An 18,728-nucleotide genomic window follows, 5' to 3' on the forward strand; every position below is an offset into this window, starting at 1 on the left:
GCCACAAGTAAAGCTGAGATAAAATGAAAGTAAGAAGCATGAAAAAAGGGGAAAAATACATTATTGACATGGGGATATGAGGGAAACTTTTGTCCAAACAAGATAATCACTACAACCAAAGTAGCTTTTTACTTTTCCCAGTTTCCATCACAAGAATGGTTGCAGTACGAGGCAACTGTGTGCTCAGAGAGCTGTCTGGCAAATGAGAAACTAAATATAACTCTTGCTTAGCCTCTATACTCTAAATGTTACTACACCTGCCCTGTTGTAACTCATCCAAGCAACCTACTTCTAGCAAATGGCTGAACTATCTTATTTCAGCTCAAATGCATTTGGCTGTGCTGCAAATAAAAAAATGACAAATGTAGTTTTAATACTCACCTCAAATACTCTGCTTTAATGCAGTAAAATTCTGATGCTGAGCTAAGAAAGCTAGTGCATAACTCTGTGCTGCTCTTACTCCCCAAAGAAAAGCCTACAAGCAGATTTTTCTGACTTTTCCTTTGAGGTTTGACAATGACTTGAGTGTTGTTATGATCCTTCACGTCATTTGTTTGGCTTTTTAAGAGCTTTTTTTTTTTTTAAACTCTTAAAGTTGCATTAATACATGACTGTTGAAGCTGAAGTTTTCCTTTCAGTGTCAGATGGAGGGTTAAGTATAGAAGGGTCATTAATTAAGTCCTAGAGATGAAAACGACATGTGTTAAGAGACAACCCTCAGACAATATAAAAGCTCAAAAGAAGAGGCAAAAAGGTGGAAGAAGGGCAGCCCTCACAGACAAACTCCATTTCTGTACATGAAATCATAGATTTTCTCCCTTTGTAAGCTACTCTCCATGTAAAATGTGTCTTGCTGTCTGCAAATGGGTAGAGGTATGCTCCTATATAAGTGTTCTGACCTTGTCCAGCTGTGCAACGGTGGCAGGTGTACAATGAACCAGAATGACTTACAATGATTTCACACCTTTTCTTTTTTTAAAATCTGGATATGAGAATTGGCAAATGACAAAGAAACCTGTGAAAGTAAAAGAAATAAAATCCATTACATTAGACAGGCTTCCCTAGCACCAATAACATTCAGGTTATTATTCCTTAATCTTTCAGCAACCTGCGAATATTCATGTTTATTCTGTACTTAAAAATCATGGAGAGAGTTTTACTTTATTTGTCTCACACACCAAGTACCAATATGTACTGGGCAACAGGTCAAAACAGAATGAAAAAAAGATACAAGATACAGAAACTCTAAGACAAAAGGTGATTCTTGCCCACGAAGCTGATTGTTAGCAGTCACACATTGTTTTCCTGCCGTTACAGCAGATCACTTAATAATTAAGCTCCAGGATTGATTCCTCTCTGTTTGTTGATTGTTCACGTGGGAACTAAAGACACTGCTCTTCAACAATCTGAGTTGACTAAATGTGCCTTCAAACATATATTTTCTTTTAACATCTTAACTCATTCATTCATTCATTCATTTTCCGAACCGCTTATTCCAATTCAGGGTCGCGGGGAAGCTGGAGCCTATCCCAGCTGGCTTTGGGCGACAGGCAGGGTACACCCTGGACAGCTTGCCAGTCCATCGCAGGGCCATCTTAACTCAGTGTAGAGTATTCATGTTCTTTCAGGTCTGATATCGATTGTGGAGCGTGCCTCTGGCTCTTCACTCCTAATATGGGGCTGCATGTCAAGCGTTGTGTTTGAGGTGTATTGACAATTTTAACCTATGAAATTGTTTCCTTCTTTTTAGCAGAGATGGTGTGCATCCCCATAAAACTGGGATCCACGTTCAATCTCATCAAGCTGAATGACTCTCCACTTCTATACCTTCCCTTCAGGAAACACTTTTCTTTGCGACAGTTCCACATCTGTGTCTACATCCATGTCTAAGCTGTCCCATCATGACCACTAACAGAGCCTTCCCTCAGTTTTGTAATACAAAAATTCCTCACAGAAACAACTTTAGGCATACAGACTGTACCACTGTCACTGATTCCTCTCCTCGACAAAATAACTTACCTAAAATATAACATAACAATGTTCCTGAGACAGAAAAACAAATAGTTTGACGTGTCAGTCATGACTGACATACATCCTCAATGACATTGCTTTGTTGATTCTTAAAGAAATAGGTTAAAAACTGCTCCAAACACTTCAGCTTCATAAGGTTGATGGAGAGTCGAACATGGATACATGCTCCTCAAGAATCCATGAAATCAAGAATGGGGTTACCCAAAGTTCAAATTTAGGACCAATAATTTTAAATCTGTACATGCTGTCACTTTGTAACACTCTTTTTTTTACAGCTCTAATGATGATACAGCTTTACATTGTTGTGTATTTTAATGACTTGAAGCCAGTTAAATGACCCTTTAAACTGTATTTTAGATATAAATTCATGAATGGCATTCATGTCTTTTTAACTCTGAGCTATTTTATGCTATTTTACACATATTACAAATGTAACAGGATTTTATGTGTTTATTATGTTGAATTTTGTTTGTATTTTTATACCTACATTCAGCTAAGAAACAGAAAAGGGGTTTAGAGTTCTTGTTTGGGTAGAAAAAGGAGAGGATAAGAAAGGGGGAAACTGGGAGGTACTTGAATTCTGTTTGTGCGAGTATGTTTATACACGTGTGACTGTGTGAAAGAGTAACTACAATATTTTAAAATTTCTCTGTTAATACACTTTGTTATGTGAAGGCTTGTTTTATTTCCATATGCATAAATAATGATGTAAAACTCTTTTTCTTGCTTTTTGGCATGTAAATTACTTCATAAATAAATTTTGATTTGAGATCAGACTTAATTTGTGAGTGTGGTAAATCTTCTCGTCTTTCTTTAATTCTTCAAACAGACTCCTTACCATCTTTTTTTTAACCAGTGAAACCACTGATAGATTAAAGAGGGAAAAATATGTTAAAAAAAAAAACTGCTTACTTTTAAAAGTCAAGTAACTGTTTTTAGTGTAGTTAAAATGTACTTCCACCAGTGTAAAAACAAGCACAGCAGCATGCCATATGGGGATAGTAATTAGCTGGAATACTTCTCTCTGTCAGTGTTTAATAAGAGTAACATGAGTCAATTTTGAGTTTGAAATTCATGATAATAATGGTGTTCTCTTGAACTTTAATTGTCTACTAATGGCTTCAAAGCAGTTGCAGAAAGGGAGAGCCTTTCCTCTCTGGCTATTGCTGATCATTGCTGCTCCCTTGCTCTATAATGAGTCTAAAAACTATGGTCCTTTCTTAGCACCCTATGTAATTACAGAGGGAGAGGGCTGCAGATGTGTCAGTGAAGCAGCAGGATGACTGACTCCTGGAGAGAGGATGAATCCACTCACCCTGTTCCTTTCACCACAGGGAGAGAGGCACAGTGTTCCAAAGCAGAAAGGGCAGCCAGCCACCTCGTTTCTTTCACTTTTAGGTGGCTTACATCTCAGGCATGAGTTTAAAACATCTAAGCGCAATCTCGCAAGACAATGCACTGCAGCTTGTGTCATTTAACCAGCATACTTTTTTCTACTCATTTGGTAACCAAATCTTCTCATTACTCATTGTACTTTTAATTAATTTTGCAGTGAGCATGTGTGTTACTGTAAACTAGAGTGAGTTATGGCAGTGTTTAAAATGCATGCCATCAAAAGGGTTGGGAATTGAAACTTAATTGAAACTGATCAGGAAACCACTTGGAACTGTCCAAGACCTGTTTTTCAAAGGGATAAAAAGTTAGAATTATTTTATCAATTTCAAACCAATACAGGTCCTAGAAGAGAGCTATTTAGGTAGTAGAATTTTTTACTATATATATTATTATGATGGATAGTAATGAATTAATCAGTGCCTAAAAACTTCGAAACAGTGGTTTCCACAGTGATGACTTGACTGTTTATTAACTGATGCTCAGTAAAGGCTTGATAGGCTTTCACCTCCAATCAATTTTTTCAGATATGACATGTTATGATGACAGGTTGGAGAGTGGCACAAAGTTATTTGCATAAATAAATAAGGACAGCCAGTGCAGGCTCACTGTTACCATGGAGATGATCGAAGATTGTGAGGACAAAATTGGCCAGTGTTTCCTGCAAGTAGAACTAGACAGGTGCTCCATATGCGAGTCAAATGATGAGCAAATCACAAATGCACATGAGAACATGCATACTGTCAACACATATGCACACCCTGTATAGTCCCTTTGCACTTTATGTAAATGTATATGCAAATTCAAGCATTTTCACAATGGCTTCAAAGATTGAGCGATCTTTTATAGACAAAGGGAAAACTTCAAAGCAAAGGCTCTTGGCTGGGAAGATTCCCAACACACCAAAAGTCCTTTCACACTTCAACATCTCTGAAACAGTTTTCATCCACCAACTTGCAGTGCATTAGAGAAAAGCTTGGCATTCTGCCTGCAATAATCTTCTAACCTTTTATTCTTCTAATGTGCTGCTTTCTTCTGTCTGTGATGGAGTAATGAATGGATTCTTATCATATATGTCAAGCTAACAGGGAGAGCAACTTCTCCCCTTATCCCTGCCTCACAGATCAGAAAGACACAAGATAGGGCAGACATAGATCAAATATGCCCGTGAGAAACTTGCCCACAGGACTTCTCCAGAGCCTCAACTGCCGTTCTCACCACATTTATCCAATTGTGAAAGCACACACTGAAGCAGAGAACTACACAAAATATTTCATTTGAAATAAAAAAAAAATATATAGGTGCAGATCTCATAGTTTCAGATCACAGATTATACTGAGAACTGACAGGACCTGTAAGAAATGTGACCAAACCAAAGAATTTGCGACTAAATGCAAATAGTGTAGAATCATTTTCAGGACCTTAGGTAGGCTGCAGACGTCATGGTTTAGTCATGCAACTAAAGAAACTAGGTGAAACTAGGCAGCTTTACTAGGAACTCCAGTATTTAAAGACACACTGCAGAACTTTTGCCATTTTCCTCATCACACGCCCCCTATCAACGGCTAATTTGGCATCCATCTTGCACCCTACTTGGACTGTTAGCTCTCTCCAGCCCGCAAAAGACAATCTTATGACTCTTGTTTGGCCCATTTCTCTCTTTTAACCTTGTGTTTCTTTGATGAATCAGTGACGTTGGGTATTCAAAACAGCCAGTTCCTTATTATACCACAAAGCAAAGCGGCACGTCAATTCCTTTTTTTTTTTTTTTTTTTTTTTTTCGTTTTGTCTTGTCCAGCATTTAAGCAAGCAGACTGATGTTCTGGATGCTGTGTTCTGCTGAGCAAATTTATTTTGCCAAGGGGAACTTTTATAGATGTAATGATCCCCTTGTATTTCTTGATTCTTATTTTATTTTTCTATTTGCTTTGGATAATAGTTTGTATTACAGAGTTTATGCTGCTGGACCCGACCGGAAAGGACAGGAAAGGGGCAGAAAGAGAACAGAAAAGAGAACATAAAAAACAAAAAGAGATCAATGCATACACGTATATGCACATACATACCCACCTACATATATATGTATATACACTCGCACATACAGTATATATATATACATATATACATACACACACACGTCAATTCCTGGTTCAGAGTTGCATAGTCTGGCTTTTCACCAGCAGGACGCTACTCTCCAGTGACAGCTCTGGAAATGCGCTTCATGAATTTTGGCGTGCCATTAAAATGGCTCATAAACCAATATTTTTAAAGTACAAAAGTTACGGAGTGGGTTTAATTTAGAAATATTCACTTAACCCATAAAGATCCAACCTATCAAAAAATGTTCAAATAAGTTTAATTTTTTGAATATGAGGTCTTTATTTATTCCTTTAACAAAATTAAAATAAAAATGTAATGAAACATTTTAGGTATATTGACCATTTATTACCATGTGATATGTCACAATTTGCATAATGTCGTCTCCAGTTATCTGGTGTCCATTGTTGGGCAGAAGACAAAACTCACATTTCATATGATGCTGAGCAAAGTTTGTACCATAAAGTGAAGCTGAATATCTCAGAAAATTTATACATTATATATGTCCCGCTGGGTTAAATTGAATCAGATGTGCATAAAGAGGGTAAAAGTATGGAACTTTGAAATACCAAAGTAGTGTTAAGAGGCTAATTTGAGTCTAATTGAGCATATGTGTGTGTGCAAGTTAATCAAGTCCAATTTTGAGAGCCTTAATTTTTAAAAATTTTGGTCCAATAAACAGACAATAGAGTGATTTGTTAATTTTTCCCTAATTTCATGTAAATATGTCTATTTTGCTGAGATGAGAACCACCATATTCTCCAATACAATAACTTCTGAAATGGCAAGAAAACATTTAATTGATTTCACATCTTTTTACACTGCTGCTTTAATTTAAAAGTCACTGATAGATAGGTGATGAGAAGGGTGCCTTTGTTCCATCACTGCACATGACTAACGAGACAATCAGCATCAAGCTGCAACAATCACTTCACGGTATCACTGAGGCCACCCCTAGTTTAATATTAACTGTCCAACATATACTTTTTTTTTCCATTTCGGAACTAAACAGAGAATGGCTGCATGGATCCAAAAAACTTGAGTGGATCAAACCTCAAGTCAGGCATTTCTGGCGAGCTCTGTAGAATTGTCCTGTCAACCTTTTTTTTCTTTTTGATGGTTGAGGTTACGCGTTAGCAAGGTGCACGTGATAGGCTGAGAACAAAGGAATGTCTTATGGACGTGCTGCAAAATAGATGCGATAGAACATAACTACCCTCATGGACATTATTCTCTCTCCTTCTGTGCCGTCCTCAGCTCCTTCTTACATGCATGCTTTGCATTTCACTTTACAACCCAGCGTCCCTCTCTTCTGAAGATGTTCACGCTAAGTCTTCTGTAAGTACAGTAAGAATCCTGTCAGAAGGGGATTATAATGCCTCTGATCTGGTTAATGGACAGTAATGGTAGATGGCTAATGAACAGAGGGGGAGGTGATCTAAGAGAAGAGTAGAAGTGATTGTGAGAGTTAAAGTTGGATGAGGTTGAGCGATTCCAGAGGTTTCCAGATCGGAGTGGGTCAGAAAGGAGATTAACCCCCAGCTCCTGTCTTTTCCTCTGCGGCCCTCCACTGCTCTTTCCATCACTCTTTGTTACTCCAGGGACCTCATTATGGCCGACTCATCTGCCATGAGGACTGAGCCAATCTGAGAGTGAGATGGGCTGACTAAACATGGAGACAAACTCTACGTGCGAGAGGAAGTGAGTGTGAGAAAAGCAGACTAGAAGTAGGAGGAAGGATGACAAACGGGAGGCTTGCAGGAGGGGGAGAATAGTAGAGGAGATAATTGGTGAAAATATGAGCGTGCAGAGGACTGTGTTGCAATAGAACAGGAGAGGATATTGCCTTAGGTACCAGATTGTTATTACTTCTGCAGATGGTCGAGAGATGCCTCCAGCAGATTTATGCTTTTTTATATCCTGTTTGCATGAGGAAAGGGTGGCACATCCATGGTTATATACAGCCATATGTGAGCATGCATGAAGCCATGTGCTTGTTTAGTTTAAGTAATGTCAGCTAAACAGCATGTTTCCTGGATAAATAACCAATCATAAGCTCATGGGGAGATTTTTGCAGTGAGCTATAGCCTCCGATCAAATTCCCATACACCAGCTGTAAAACATTGCGTTCATCAAAATGCTGCACACTGCCTGCTTTAAATTCCAGCTAAGAGATTCAAGACCTTGTGCTCACACGACCGTGAATGTAAAAATAAAATAAGGGTGTCCTTTCCAGTCCAGATTCTTTGTGCCCTATGTCATGATCATAATCTTGCCCTCTGCTGTTGTCATTTGTCAGTTCTTGTCCATTTGTGTAACAGCGTTCATTGATTTGCTCTGGAGGGGTCATAAGGTGCTTTTAATGTAGCACACGGGATTGCTGGAGTGTCTATATTTGTGTGAGTTAATGGGAACATGTGAGTGTGTCTAACTTTTGCACATCCGTGGATGTAATGGTAAGCATTTATCTATGGAGGAGAAGAAATCAGACGCTTCAGCACACATGCCTACAACCTGTGCAAACACTCAAACTCACACCCACGAAAAATGTAGGCTGGTGGAGGCTCTTACAGTTATGATTCTCATGACTATCTTATCCACCTTCCATCACCCCCTCCTTTTCAGCTATCCATTGTCCTATGTTATCCTCCCGAAGACATTAGCTCCATCCTCTCCTCCTTTTCCCTCTCCTCCATCACGGATCTCTCAGATATCTTCCCAATGGACTCTCACAAAATCAATGGCTATTTTGGAGCATTATTTCCTAGTATAATTCGTGTGCATGTTAGGAAGAAGAGATTCTTTGGCCAGCTGCACAAAGCAAGATTTGGACTGAATACAGCTAATTCAAAGATTTAGGGATCGACTTTATGTATATGGCTTTATCCAAGATGGGTTTTAACTTCAGTATGTCTGAGTCCTTTTCTATGTTCACAGCAGGCACCAATATTCCACCACAGTTTATATTTTGCACAAGTAGCTGCATTTACTGCACTGGAAGATACAAATGCGAGTGTTTCTGTCCCCCAGGAAGGCAGGCAGCTGAGCCTGAACCTATTTTGACAGTAAATAAGCTAATAGGCAAATGTCATGGCTGTTAAATGAGTTAAGCCCGATCGATGTCAACTCTGCAGGAGAGGTGTGTAAATTCATTTCAAATGAGACACCAACTGACACCAATAAAACATTTGTTAGCATCCATCGGCAAATACAGGGGGCCGGTGTGTGTTTGTGGGATGTGTGCAAGAGTGCCTTTGCATGGAAGAGCCACGGGAGGGGAGAGGGAGGGGATGACATGGAGTGAGGGTGAGAAAGGGGGATTAAGTCGGGTAGAGGTGGCTACACGGATGAAGCCGTCACTTTGCTTTGTGAGATTCTTGGCAGAGAAAGATGAGAGAATGATCTCCCACAGTTTGCAGAAATGCTGACACTATCACTCTCCCTTCGCCCATGCTCCGGAATAGGATGGAGAAGGGGGAAAAAAAGTGCAAACAAGCCACGGAGATGGCAGCAGATCAATGTCCACAAACACTTTTCGCAAACAAGCAGCCATGAGCACACAAACTTATTGCAGCCTAAGCATAGATTAAATTATGTGTGTGTGTGTGTGTGTTTTCTAAATGTCAAAGTCAGCTCAGTCTTATTTTCCTCTTCTACTGACACTTCTGTTTTTCTCTTCACCATCCATCATCTCAACCACTTCATTAGTGACCAGACAGCCCGGCAGCAGCATTGGTTTCTAGTCACAGCTCTAAAATGTTTCATCTTCATCCTCATTACAACATTTAGCTTTGATCGTTGGCTTGTGGCTCTGAATAAAACTCACCAAAACATCCCAGCAGGCCACACTCTGCTGCAATACATGAGGATCTTCGCAAGCAACTAAGTCAGCATATATAAGCACTCTTATGCAAATGCACACTTAAAGATGTGTTCACATTCCGATCATTCTACAAGAGTACACTTTCAGAGCTAAACACAGAGCAAGGAGCACAAGCTGCCTGAAAATCTACACTTATGCTCATAATGAAACACACTTAGTACCCACAACAGCATGCAGATCTTCATCTATTAGTAATAGCTGGGTTTAGGCTCCTTCACATCTGCAGCCAATTAGTTATTAGTTGACTTTCTCAAATTCACTAAGTAGAAATACAGAATCTGAGACTAAAGTAGAAATACAGCATGCAATTCTGTAAGTGTGACATTCAAGATTTAATATTTTTGTGAACACCTCTATTCTGAGTTTACAGAGTTCCAGCCTGGTCATTTACACACCAAGATTTTTTGTAAACTAATACTATACAAGTTTCTGTCCCTTAAAACTCTGCATGTCTGATTTGTGGCACAGTCACATCTGTTATGTTGTTATTCCCGGAGCCGTCATTGCCCTGCAAAATTCACTACTTTTGTGTAACTGCACCATATTTATTTTATAAATTTCTCATTTATATTTTTTAGATACTGGGGGTGGCAGTGGCTCAGGTGGTAGAGCTGCTTGTCTTGTGACCTGATGGTGAGCAGCTCGAGTCCCGCAGCTCCGAGGGGGACACGATTGTTCTCTGAAAGCCAGTCCCAAGTGCAGAGGTTTGTGTCAGGAAGGGCATCCAGCACATGTGATACATGTGCCAATTCCCCTGTGCGATGGTTTCATGGCGACCCCTCCAGAGGGACAAGCCGAAAAGGAAGAACAACAACTTGCTTTAGATACTACCAATTTATTTATCTTCTTCAATTCACTTTTTTTTTATAGTTTATTTGATCCTTGTTTTTACTTTTTCATATGCTGTTAAGTTATTTTTTCCTTTCATGAGGATCCTCCATGCCAGGCTATACCTGGCCAATGTGCAGGGTTGTTGCCATGGGATTGCTCTTGTTTGGGTGGCTGTAGCGCCCCGCACTGCAGCGATTTCACTCCGGCTGGCCCTGATCTGAGCTACTCCTGTGGTGACGCCTTCTGTGGTCAAGGATGGGGTGGTTCCCAGTGTGAATGGATCCCCAAGATATTGTTTCCTAACAGCAGCGTCAAGCCAGATGTTTCTTTCCTTCTTTCCTGCAAATGTTTGGAGTTTCCCTGCTGCAACACACCTGATTCAAATCAATGGCTAATCAGCAGACTTGTGCAAGTTTAATGTCAAGCTCTGAACAAGTCTGCTAATTAGGCCTGATGTGTGCCAGGTGTGTTGCAGCAGAGAAACTCCTAACATTTGCAGGACTGTAGCACTCGAGGACCGGAGTTGCCGACCCTTGCTCTAACAAATGGTTCGGTGGCGGAAAATAACTGTCCTTAATCTTGTCCTTGACCTTTGGCTGTCCATGTGGAGGGTATTGACGGCAGTGAAAACCAAACACAAAGCGCCTGGACAATGGATAATGCTATCACAGGTTCGAAGATGTCCATGCTGTTGAGAACAAAGGTTGCACATGTGACATCATAGTATTTGTTTGTTGTTCTTGCAGACAGCAACGTTTAAAGACCTAAAACCCTGGTTATATATATCCACATGAAGTACTCGCAATTCTTCACTTTGGTCAGAGGTTTTTTAAACAACCGTTTTTGATAGCAAAAATCTGTATTTTCATGTGGATGACAGACTAAATCGCAGAAAAATATCTTCATTTTGTGAGATACCCTGCTACATGTGGACAAGGCCTTAGGCAGATTTTCTTACATTTGAACAGAGACATGTGAGCCTTGAGCCCTTGTCTTTAGCTAAACTATGCAAGTGGTTTGTCTTGGCTGCAGCTTAACATCTACTATAAGACAGTGGTGTATCTGCAGGTCCTTTATGGGATTAATGATCTTTTCTTTTCAGGTGCAAAGACATTGCATTTTTTTTTAAAATCCCATCCCTTGATATTTTTTGGCTCATTCACTCACATTCTTTGTTACAGTCACCAACACAACAGCTCCAGCACATGAGCTGACACACAGCAGCAGTGCTACAGTCAACCCTATTGATTTACTATCAACAGGCCAGGCCCAACATGACCATAGCAGGGCACAAAGGGCCCAGGTCTGCACCACATAAATAATACATCTGGATCTTTACAGCAAACCATCATTTCTCTACACCAACTGCAATATCAACTTGGCACTGATGCAAACAGTTAAATTCCAGAGGCATTGCTGTACCTCAGTGAGTGTAAATCAAGGATGTATTTCAATGCAAGATGAAGAGCGTGTGCTGCAGTCTTCTCAAAGCGCATGTGCGTTCAATATCAGAGTTCCATGAAATATGTATGAAGTATGTTAGAACCTCCCCTACTCCCCTACAGGGCAGTGGGCAAAGTCCTTCAGACCCACGCAAGTGAATATGAACTAACCATCCACTTGCAACACACACACACACACACACACACACACACACACACACACACACACACACACACACACACACACACACACACACACACACACACACACACAGATGTAATGTGGAACCTTGGCCTTAAACTGATAAATGTCTGTCTTTCAAAGCACACAACATCCACTTGAGATACAGTATGAATGACGATAGATGGCTTAAAAAAGAGGGGGAGAACCCGATAGAGTGAAAGAAAATTAACTGGAAGTCTGAGTGCGGTGTATTATGGGAAGAGGTGACAGAAAGAGAAGTGATGCAAGGTTGTAGAATGGTGAAAATGCCGGAGGGAAAAACAGAAATCCTTGTTCATCATTACTCTCCTAAAACCTGTTTTAATTAAATAGTTCTAGGCTCATTTGGAGGATAGAAAATGGTGATTTTAGCTCAACAGAAATGTGAAAGTAGCATAGGATGGAACCGACAAAGTGCTGCTTAATATTACGCTTTCTGTATTATGGCAGGAGTGGATTGGTCCAGTGTTGCAACACATATCCCAGTCTTTTAGCTAATGCAACTATAAGGCAAAGAAGTAGCAAATGTAGAAGATAGTAATAAAATTATTTGAGTATTTGTTGTGCATAGGCTTTAGTGCGAACAGAAGAAGGGAGCGAGGAAGTATAGAGTCTTTTGTTTATGACATTGCTACGACTGATGATCGATGTCTAACCAATCACTGCTCGGACCAGGGCACAACTACAGGTGAAGAGATGGCAGTTTAAAGACCATTTTATTCTACTTGATAAGAAAAAAAAAGTCTTTCAAACAGACTGGAAACCTGGCATCTGATATCTGGTGGAAACTAACTTTCCATTTCAGATACAGATCCTGTTGTTCCATCAGCGTGAGGAAGTGTCTGGTGTTTGCATCCTTTTTGCCTCTCCTTGATTACAGTGACACATTTTATATGGACGTCTCAAGCAAAAATGTACCTTTAAACTCTGCATATCACTGTGAGGTTCACAACAGGATGCAATTTTCTCACCCATCACTGTGATAAGTATGCTAAAACTGCCCGGCCATGCTTAAATGTATGCATGGAAACACACTTTGGTCTACAAGGCTCTTTTTGGACTGGTTCCTTCGTTTTTGGCAATCTATCTTCAAAGTAACCCAAAGGCTTTGCACTCTTGTGATTTTTTTAAAGTGTAGCTGTCCCTTGTGCGCATTTAGTTTTGCCGCCCCATCAGCATGATTTAGACTACAAACCGACTGTAGTTGTCTGATCTGACTTTATTTGAAGCCGTCTGCTCCACCTTACATGACAAAATATGTGAAAACATCTGGCAGCACTCGTGCTTTTAACTCGTTACCTTCATCTATTGGTTGTTCATGTTTGTGCGTCAAACAGAAATGTGGTTTAGCTGTTTACACACTGAGATGTGTTGCTGACCTCTTGGCCAGATTTCCCCTGTGAAAGAGATCCTGATCTCAGTGGATTTCAGATGCGTATATAAAGGTGAAAAAGACAAGTAAAAGTTTCAGTATAAAATAAACCTCAGCTGCAAAGTGTCAAACTGGGGGTGTTTTTATAGTCACGGTGACCTGAGCTGTATGACCATGCTGCAACAATGCAGAGTCAGTAAAGATGAATGGGTGTAATGAACATTGTTGACAAATCCTCAGTCTGTTGGATTTTAAATCTGCATGCTCTCTATGGATTATACTTATGAAAAATACCAATTATAAATTATTTTTTATAATTATTATCTTTTTCATTATATTTTTTCCCTTGAAGGCTTCGTATTTTATTCAGTTATTTAAAGTAAAAATTAATCTTAGGTTTGATATGGTGGAAAATGATAGATTTCTTGTCTAGATTTGCTGATGTGAAAGAGTCAAGGCTAAATTGTGTTTTCTGTTTTTTTTTTAAGTTTGGGTGGTTAAAGAAAACATCTTTCATTTTATATATTTGCTTTTATTTACTCAGATTATTCTGTTCATTTCTATGCTATTTATCTATATTATATTCTTAATGATTTATTTATTACTCAGTTGTGTTTTATTCCATTGTTTAAATATTTATTCCCTTTTGTGCCCCCAATATTATTTATTTTTAAATATTTACATACGTTAAATAGACATGCTGTTTGACTTCAAACACAACTGGGATGCTTTTGGCTTACTGAAAGCAAATCTAAAGCAAGAAAGACCCTGAAAAATACAGCTGAAAAACAGCTGGAGTACAACTCAAAAAAGCTGGAGTAAACACTTCAACAAGCTTCTCAGATGGAGAAGCCCAGAATGTGTTGCATTACATTCATGGGGTCCACAATTCAGTTGGTCGCTGGCGAGGAATTATATACACATAGAAAAAACACAGATGTATACATTACTTTTTTTTTTTCTTTCACTTTTTTGTAAAATTACTTCTTAGCCTGTAAAAAGAGAAACTGTTCAGAAAACAAAAAAAAAGCTCATAATGAAGGTAAAATACTACATATTAACATAAGACTATTATACTATTCTACTATTAGAAGTTCACATATAAAATTATAGAGAATAATTTGTCTAAATGTAAACTTACTTGGGTGAAATGCTAGTTAGTTAGATTTTTCATTAACTTATGGTGTATTTAACACTATAAGTGTATTTAACTAACTAGCTACTTAGTGTACTGTAACAGTAAGTAACAGATCCTTCATTAACTTAAAGTGGATTTGAGGGGGTTAAAGGATCGTTTGTCATCTCAGTTTGGTTGTTACTGTAACTTTTTAATTAGGAATACATTTTGTAGCTGTGTAATGATCAACAAGCTCTTTCAACCAGAACAAACAACCTGAAAGCAAAATACATACACACATATACACACACACACGCTCTCACCAGGACACCAGCCCATCTGTTTGCTGAAGGATTCTTGTTTTCCTCCTTCACTGCTTAAAACGAGAGTAGGGGGAAAAATGCAACCTACACACACACACACACACACACACACAAACCACACACAGACAAGCAAGCACTGAGACATTACATCATATTTTTTTGTGCAGCGTCTCTGCAAAGAGCGTGGGCAGGCGTGCGTGGGTAGCTTGCGTGTTTTGGTATGATTACGACACTGTGAGAGCCGACACAGACTGGGAGAGCACAACACACTAAGTATATGTGCGTGTGTTTACGCACATGCGTCTGTCACTTAGAACTTGAGGCAATCTAAAGGCATCTTTTTCAGATCTCTTCATCTCTGCTTCTGTATCTCCAGGACGGCTTTCTTTGTTCCTTTCTCTCCGCCTCGCAGTGTTTATCCGATTCTTACACAGTTGCTTTTGTTTTTTCCCTGGCTTTTGTTTGGCAGCCATGCCCTGTGAGCACTGTTTAATTCTCGCCCATGCTCCCTCGGGAGAATGAGGGGCTGAGGAAAGAGTAGAGGGGGGGTGAGACGTGGGACGGCAAGGGCAGAGGCACTTCATTAATCAATCAACCAGCTTTGAAAATTCACCTAATTATGGGCTAATTACAGATCCAGGCACAGTGCCAGCTGGCCTCCCATCCACTTCCACCAGTACAACCCCTGCGGTCCCCAAATGACACTCGAAGAAAACACCCCTCCCTTATCCCCCCCTTTTTTTGTTTTACTGTCTTCTTTATTAGTCTTTTCATTCATCCATTCACTCAGTCATTTGCTTTTTATGCTCCGCAAATAAAACAGATCTGGGCTGATAACTCAAACAGCAGATTAGATATCTGACCCAAATCCCTTGACTCCCGTTCATCTCACACTGCATGGTGACCGGTTTCATTTTCTTTTTACAGTCTTACCGTAGAAATATTTGTAGTCATCGCAGGCTTATCGGGGTTCTCGGGGGAGGTCATCTCTCCCCAGTGACGGCCACTGCGGTCCTCGTCTTGTACCTCTGGACTCCCTTTTCGGGACACACTGGCACGCCAGGCACGCTGGATCCTACGGATTTAAAACAAGTGCATCTGTGACATCTGTGAATATTATGTCCATGAAGAGATAAAATTAAAATTTAAGATTGTCAAGTGGGAGAAGTAATTCAATTCTGGGTTTCTAGAAGTGAAAACCATGTTTATTCAGAAAACTGCATTTTGGAGGAATTTTAATTACATAATCAGAATCAATGAGGTGTGACTAAGTGAGACTTTCTGGAACTATGGTGTAAAGGCGAAGTGCATGAGTCCACAAAATGTACTGGAAGATAGACAACGACAAAACCCAAGACTGACTTGTTTGTATGGTGGCAAGACAAACTGATGAATGACAGAAACAAATACTCGTTGCATAATACTTTATTGTTATTTTGACAAGGAATCAGTTGTTATAGTGCATTGGTTTGATTGCAGGGGCAGTTTGGTTAGCTTTTCGTAATTTCTGTTTTTAAATAGAGTATTATCTATTATCTATTAAGAGTATTATCTAGTAATTATGAACTACACTGCTGATGTTAAGACTAACTGTGGAATCTGTAAAAATACTGTAGGAAGGTTCAGAAATGTACTGAAAGAGATAATTATGGTAGTGTAATGGTGGCTCTCTGGCGACAGAAAATATAACCAGCGATTAGCTAGTTAAGTATGGAACTGGTGTGGAAATGGCTCTTACACTAGGAATTAATCAGTACTGATGAAAAATGAGCAATAGAGGAGTAACTTGCAAAGTAAACACAGATGTGAATAAGACATTCTGCCACTGTAGTTTCTTTAGACAGCTTCACTATTTTACAGTCAGAAGTTTAGCAGTGCAGAGTGACAGCTTGAAAAAGGGCTTCCAGTCACTGTTCTGCTTTTTTGGCACTTTCGGAAGCAGAAAACGCAAACAGTGAAGAAGCAGGATGGAAACATTTTCAGCTTGAAATGAATGTTTTTCCAAGTAAACAGAAATCTGGAGAGGAAAAATTGTACCGACTTGTAAAACTGGGAACCATTTAAGTTCAAGATGGGGCAGAGAAATGGCAAAAGAAAAGAGATTTTACATTCAGGTTCAGATAACTTTATTTGTACCAGTAGGTAGATTTGTTGTACAGTAATTTCAGGTTTGGTATCAAAGAAGTTTGAGACACCAAACACTTGCTGCCGGTTGCTGTATGCGCATGCGCCCATGATCCACGATCTCAGACCAGTAAGTTGTCACAACTTACTGGTCTGAGTTTTGACAAAAACACAATCCTAATGCATTTCCACAGCAGCTCATTTGTTTTGTAAAATTCTTTATAAAACTGATTTACAACATATGGAACACATCGTTATGAGTGATAGAATGTATCTTATTTAGGGATGTTCAATATTAGTTATTTTACAGATATCCGACATATTGATTTTGTACAACTCAAATTTTCCGATACCGATATCAGTAATACTAATATTTTTGGAGTGAGTTGTGCCAAACAAACAAAAATATCTGAAAACAACTACACATGACATCTCTTCTATTTTGTCATTTTGAGGTCAAGGAAACGTTTCTGAAGAGTTTGATATTTAACAAATGTTTAAAAGTTGTCATTAAAAAAAGTAAAAACCAATGCAGATAGTTTCTGATATTGCATTTCAGTGCTAAATCGGCCCAAAATATCTGCAAGCAGATAATATTGGATATGTCTAATATTTATAAAGAATTTTTGGCCTCACTGCATTCAGAAACACAAAGACTTGTAAAGTGACATGTTTAATTGCACCACTTTTTTGTTGTTCACCTGTTTACCTTTGAGAATTTCCCATCTAATGTTACCATTTGGTATCTCCAGCATTTCCCTTAACACTGCTATTTTTGCATGTGAACCTTGCTCATACACACTGACCTCTCCCCATCTGTCTCACCTCAGTTCACAACCTCTACAAATATCTCTCTCCGTCGATCACTTTCAACTGTGTAGTCAAGCCAACGTAGGGGTCCAGGACAGAGTGTAGGATCAATTATCCGATGGAGAAACACATTCACCTCCAGCGGAGCAGAGAGACAGCTGAACCAAATGGAACAAATTAAATTAAGCCATAACTCCCTGCTATAAAACCAATACCTTCTCCTTGTCTTTGTACATCCTGATTTTACTTAGATTTTGTTTCCATCCTCTTCAATACTTCCTGTTTGACATTCTTTTCTGTGACTATATCCTAACATTTATGTCTGCACATGCCAGCTTTTTTTCCCCTAGTCATCTTAACTCTACACAGAAACAGCTCACTCGTTTCGATCTTCAACTTTCAAAGAAGTGAAAGCCTGAGGCGAGAGCTGTCCTTCAGTGTTGCACCTATAAAATGGTGAGCCCATGTTTAACTAAAATCCTATTAGATGGAGGTCTACAAGGAATCAGACACAGAAAATTGCACTCTGACCCATGAGTACAAAATCTGATCAGGGCAAAAATTAAATTAAAGCAAAACATAAATTTACTTCTCAAACGCAACAATCTCAAAGAGCTTTGAAGGGCAAAGGTAAAGTGGGTTACAGTCGAACATATAGAGAGAGACAGTGGTAGTTCGTGAGACAAGTTATCCAGAAACCCAAATAAATCAGAGTTTCATACTCACACAATAGCTTTTATTTCTAGATGCTGCTGCTTGTCACAGTGATGAAGGCTGTTGTCATCCTCCTCACTTCTACATGCACAGCTTCTGAAATAGGAAAAAAAAAATTATTCATGAATAAATAAATATAAATATATATATATAAATAAATATAAATATATATATATATATATATATATAAATAAATATAAATATATATATACATACATACATATATATATACATATATATATATACATACATACATATATATATACATATATATATACATAACATACATATATATATACATATATATATATATATACATACATACATATATATATACATATACACATACATACATATATATATATATAT

General features: G+C 38.8%; 1 protein-coding gene across 1 annotated transcript in view; it reads right to left on the bottom strand.

Annotated features, from left to right (window-relative positions):
- Positions 1 to 18,450, bottom strand: part of schip1 (schwannomin interacting protein 1) — a 217,629-nt gene extending 199,179 nt beyond the window's left edge. The window contains exons 1-2 of the mRNA XM_079246890.1: positions 18,372 to 18,450; positions 15,645 to 15,786 (exon numbers count right to left, since the gene is read on the bottom strand). Coding sequence (XP_079103016.1) covers positions 15,645 to 15,698 — 54 coding nt within the window. The 5' untranslated portion in view covers positions 15,699 to 15,786; positions 18,372 to 18,450. The remainder of the gene's footprint in view (positions 1 to 15,644; positions 15,787 to 18,371) is intronic.
- Between the last annotated feature and the right edge of the window lie 278 nt (positions 18,451 to 18,728).

The sequence above is a fragment of the Telmatherina bonti genome, assembly GCF_933228915.1.
Source record: "Telmatherina bonti genome assembly, chromosome: 9".
NCBI lineage: Eukaryota > Metazoa > Chordata > Actinopteri > Atheriniformes > Telmatherinidae > Telmatherina > Telmatherina bonti.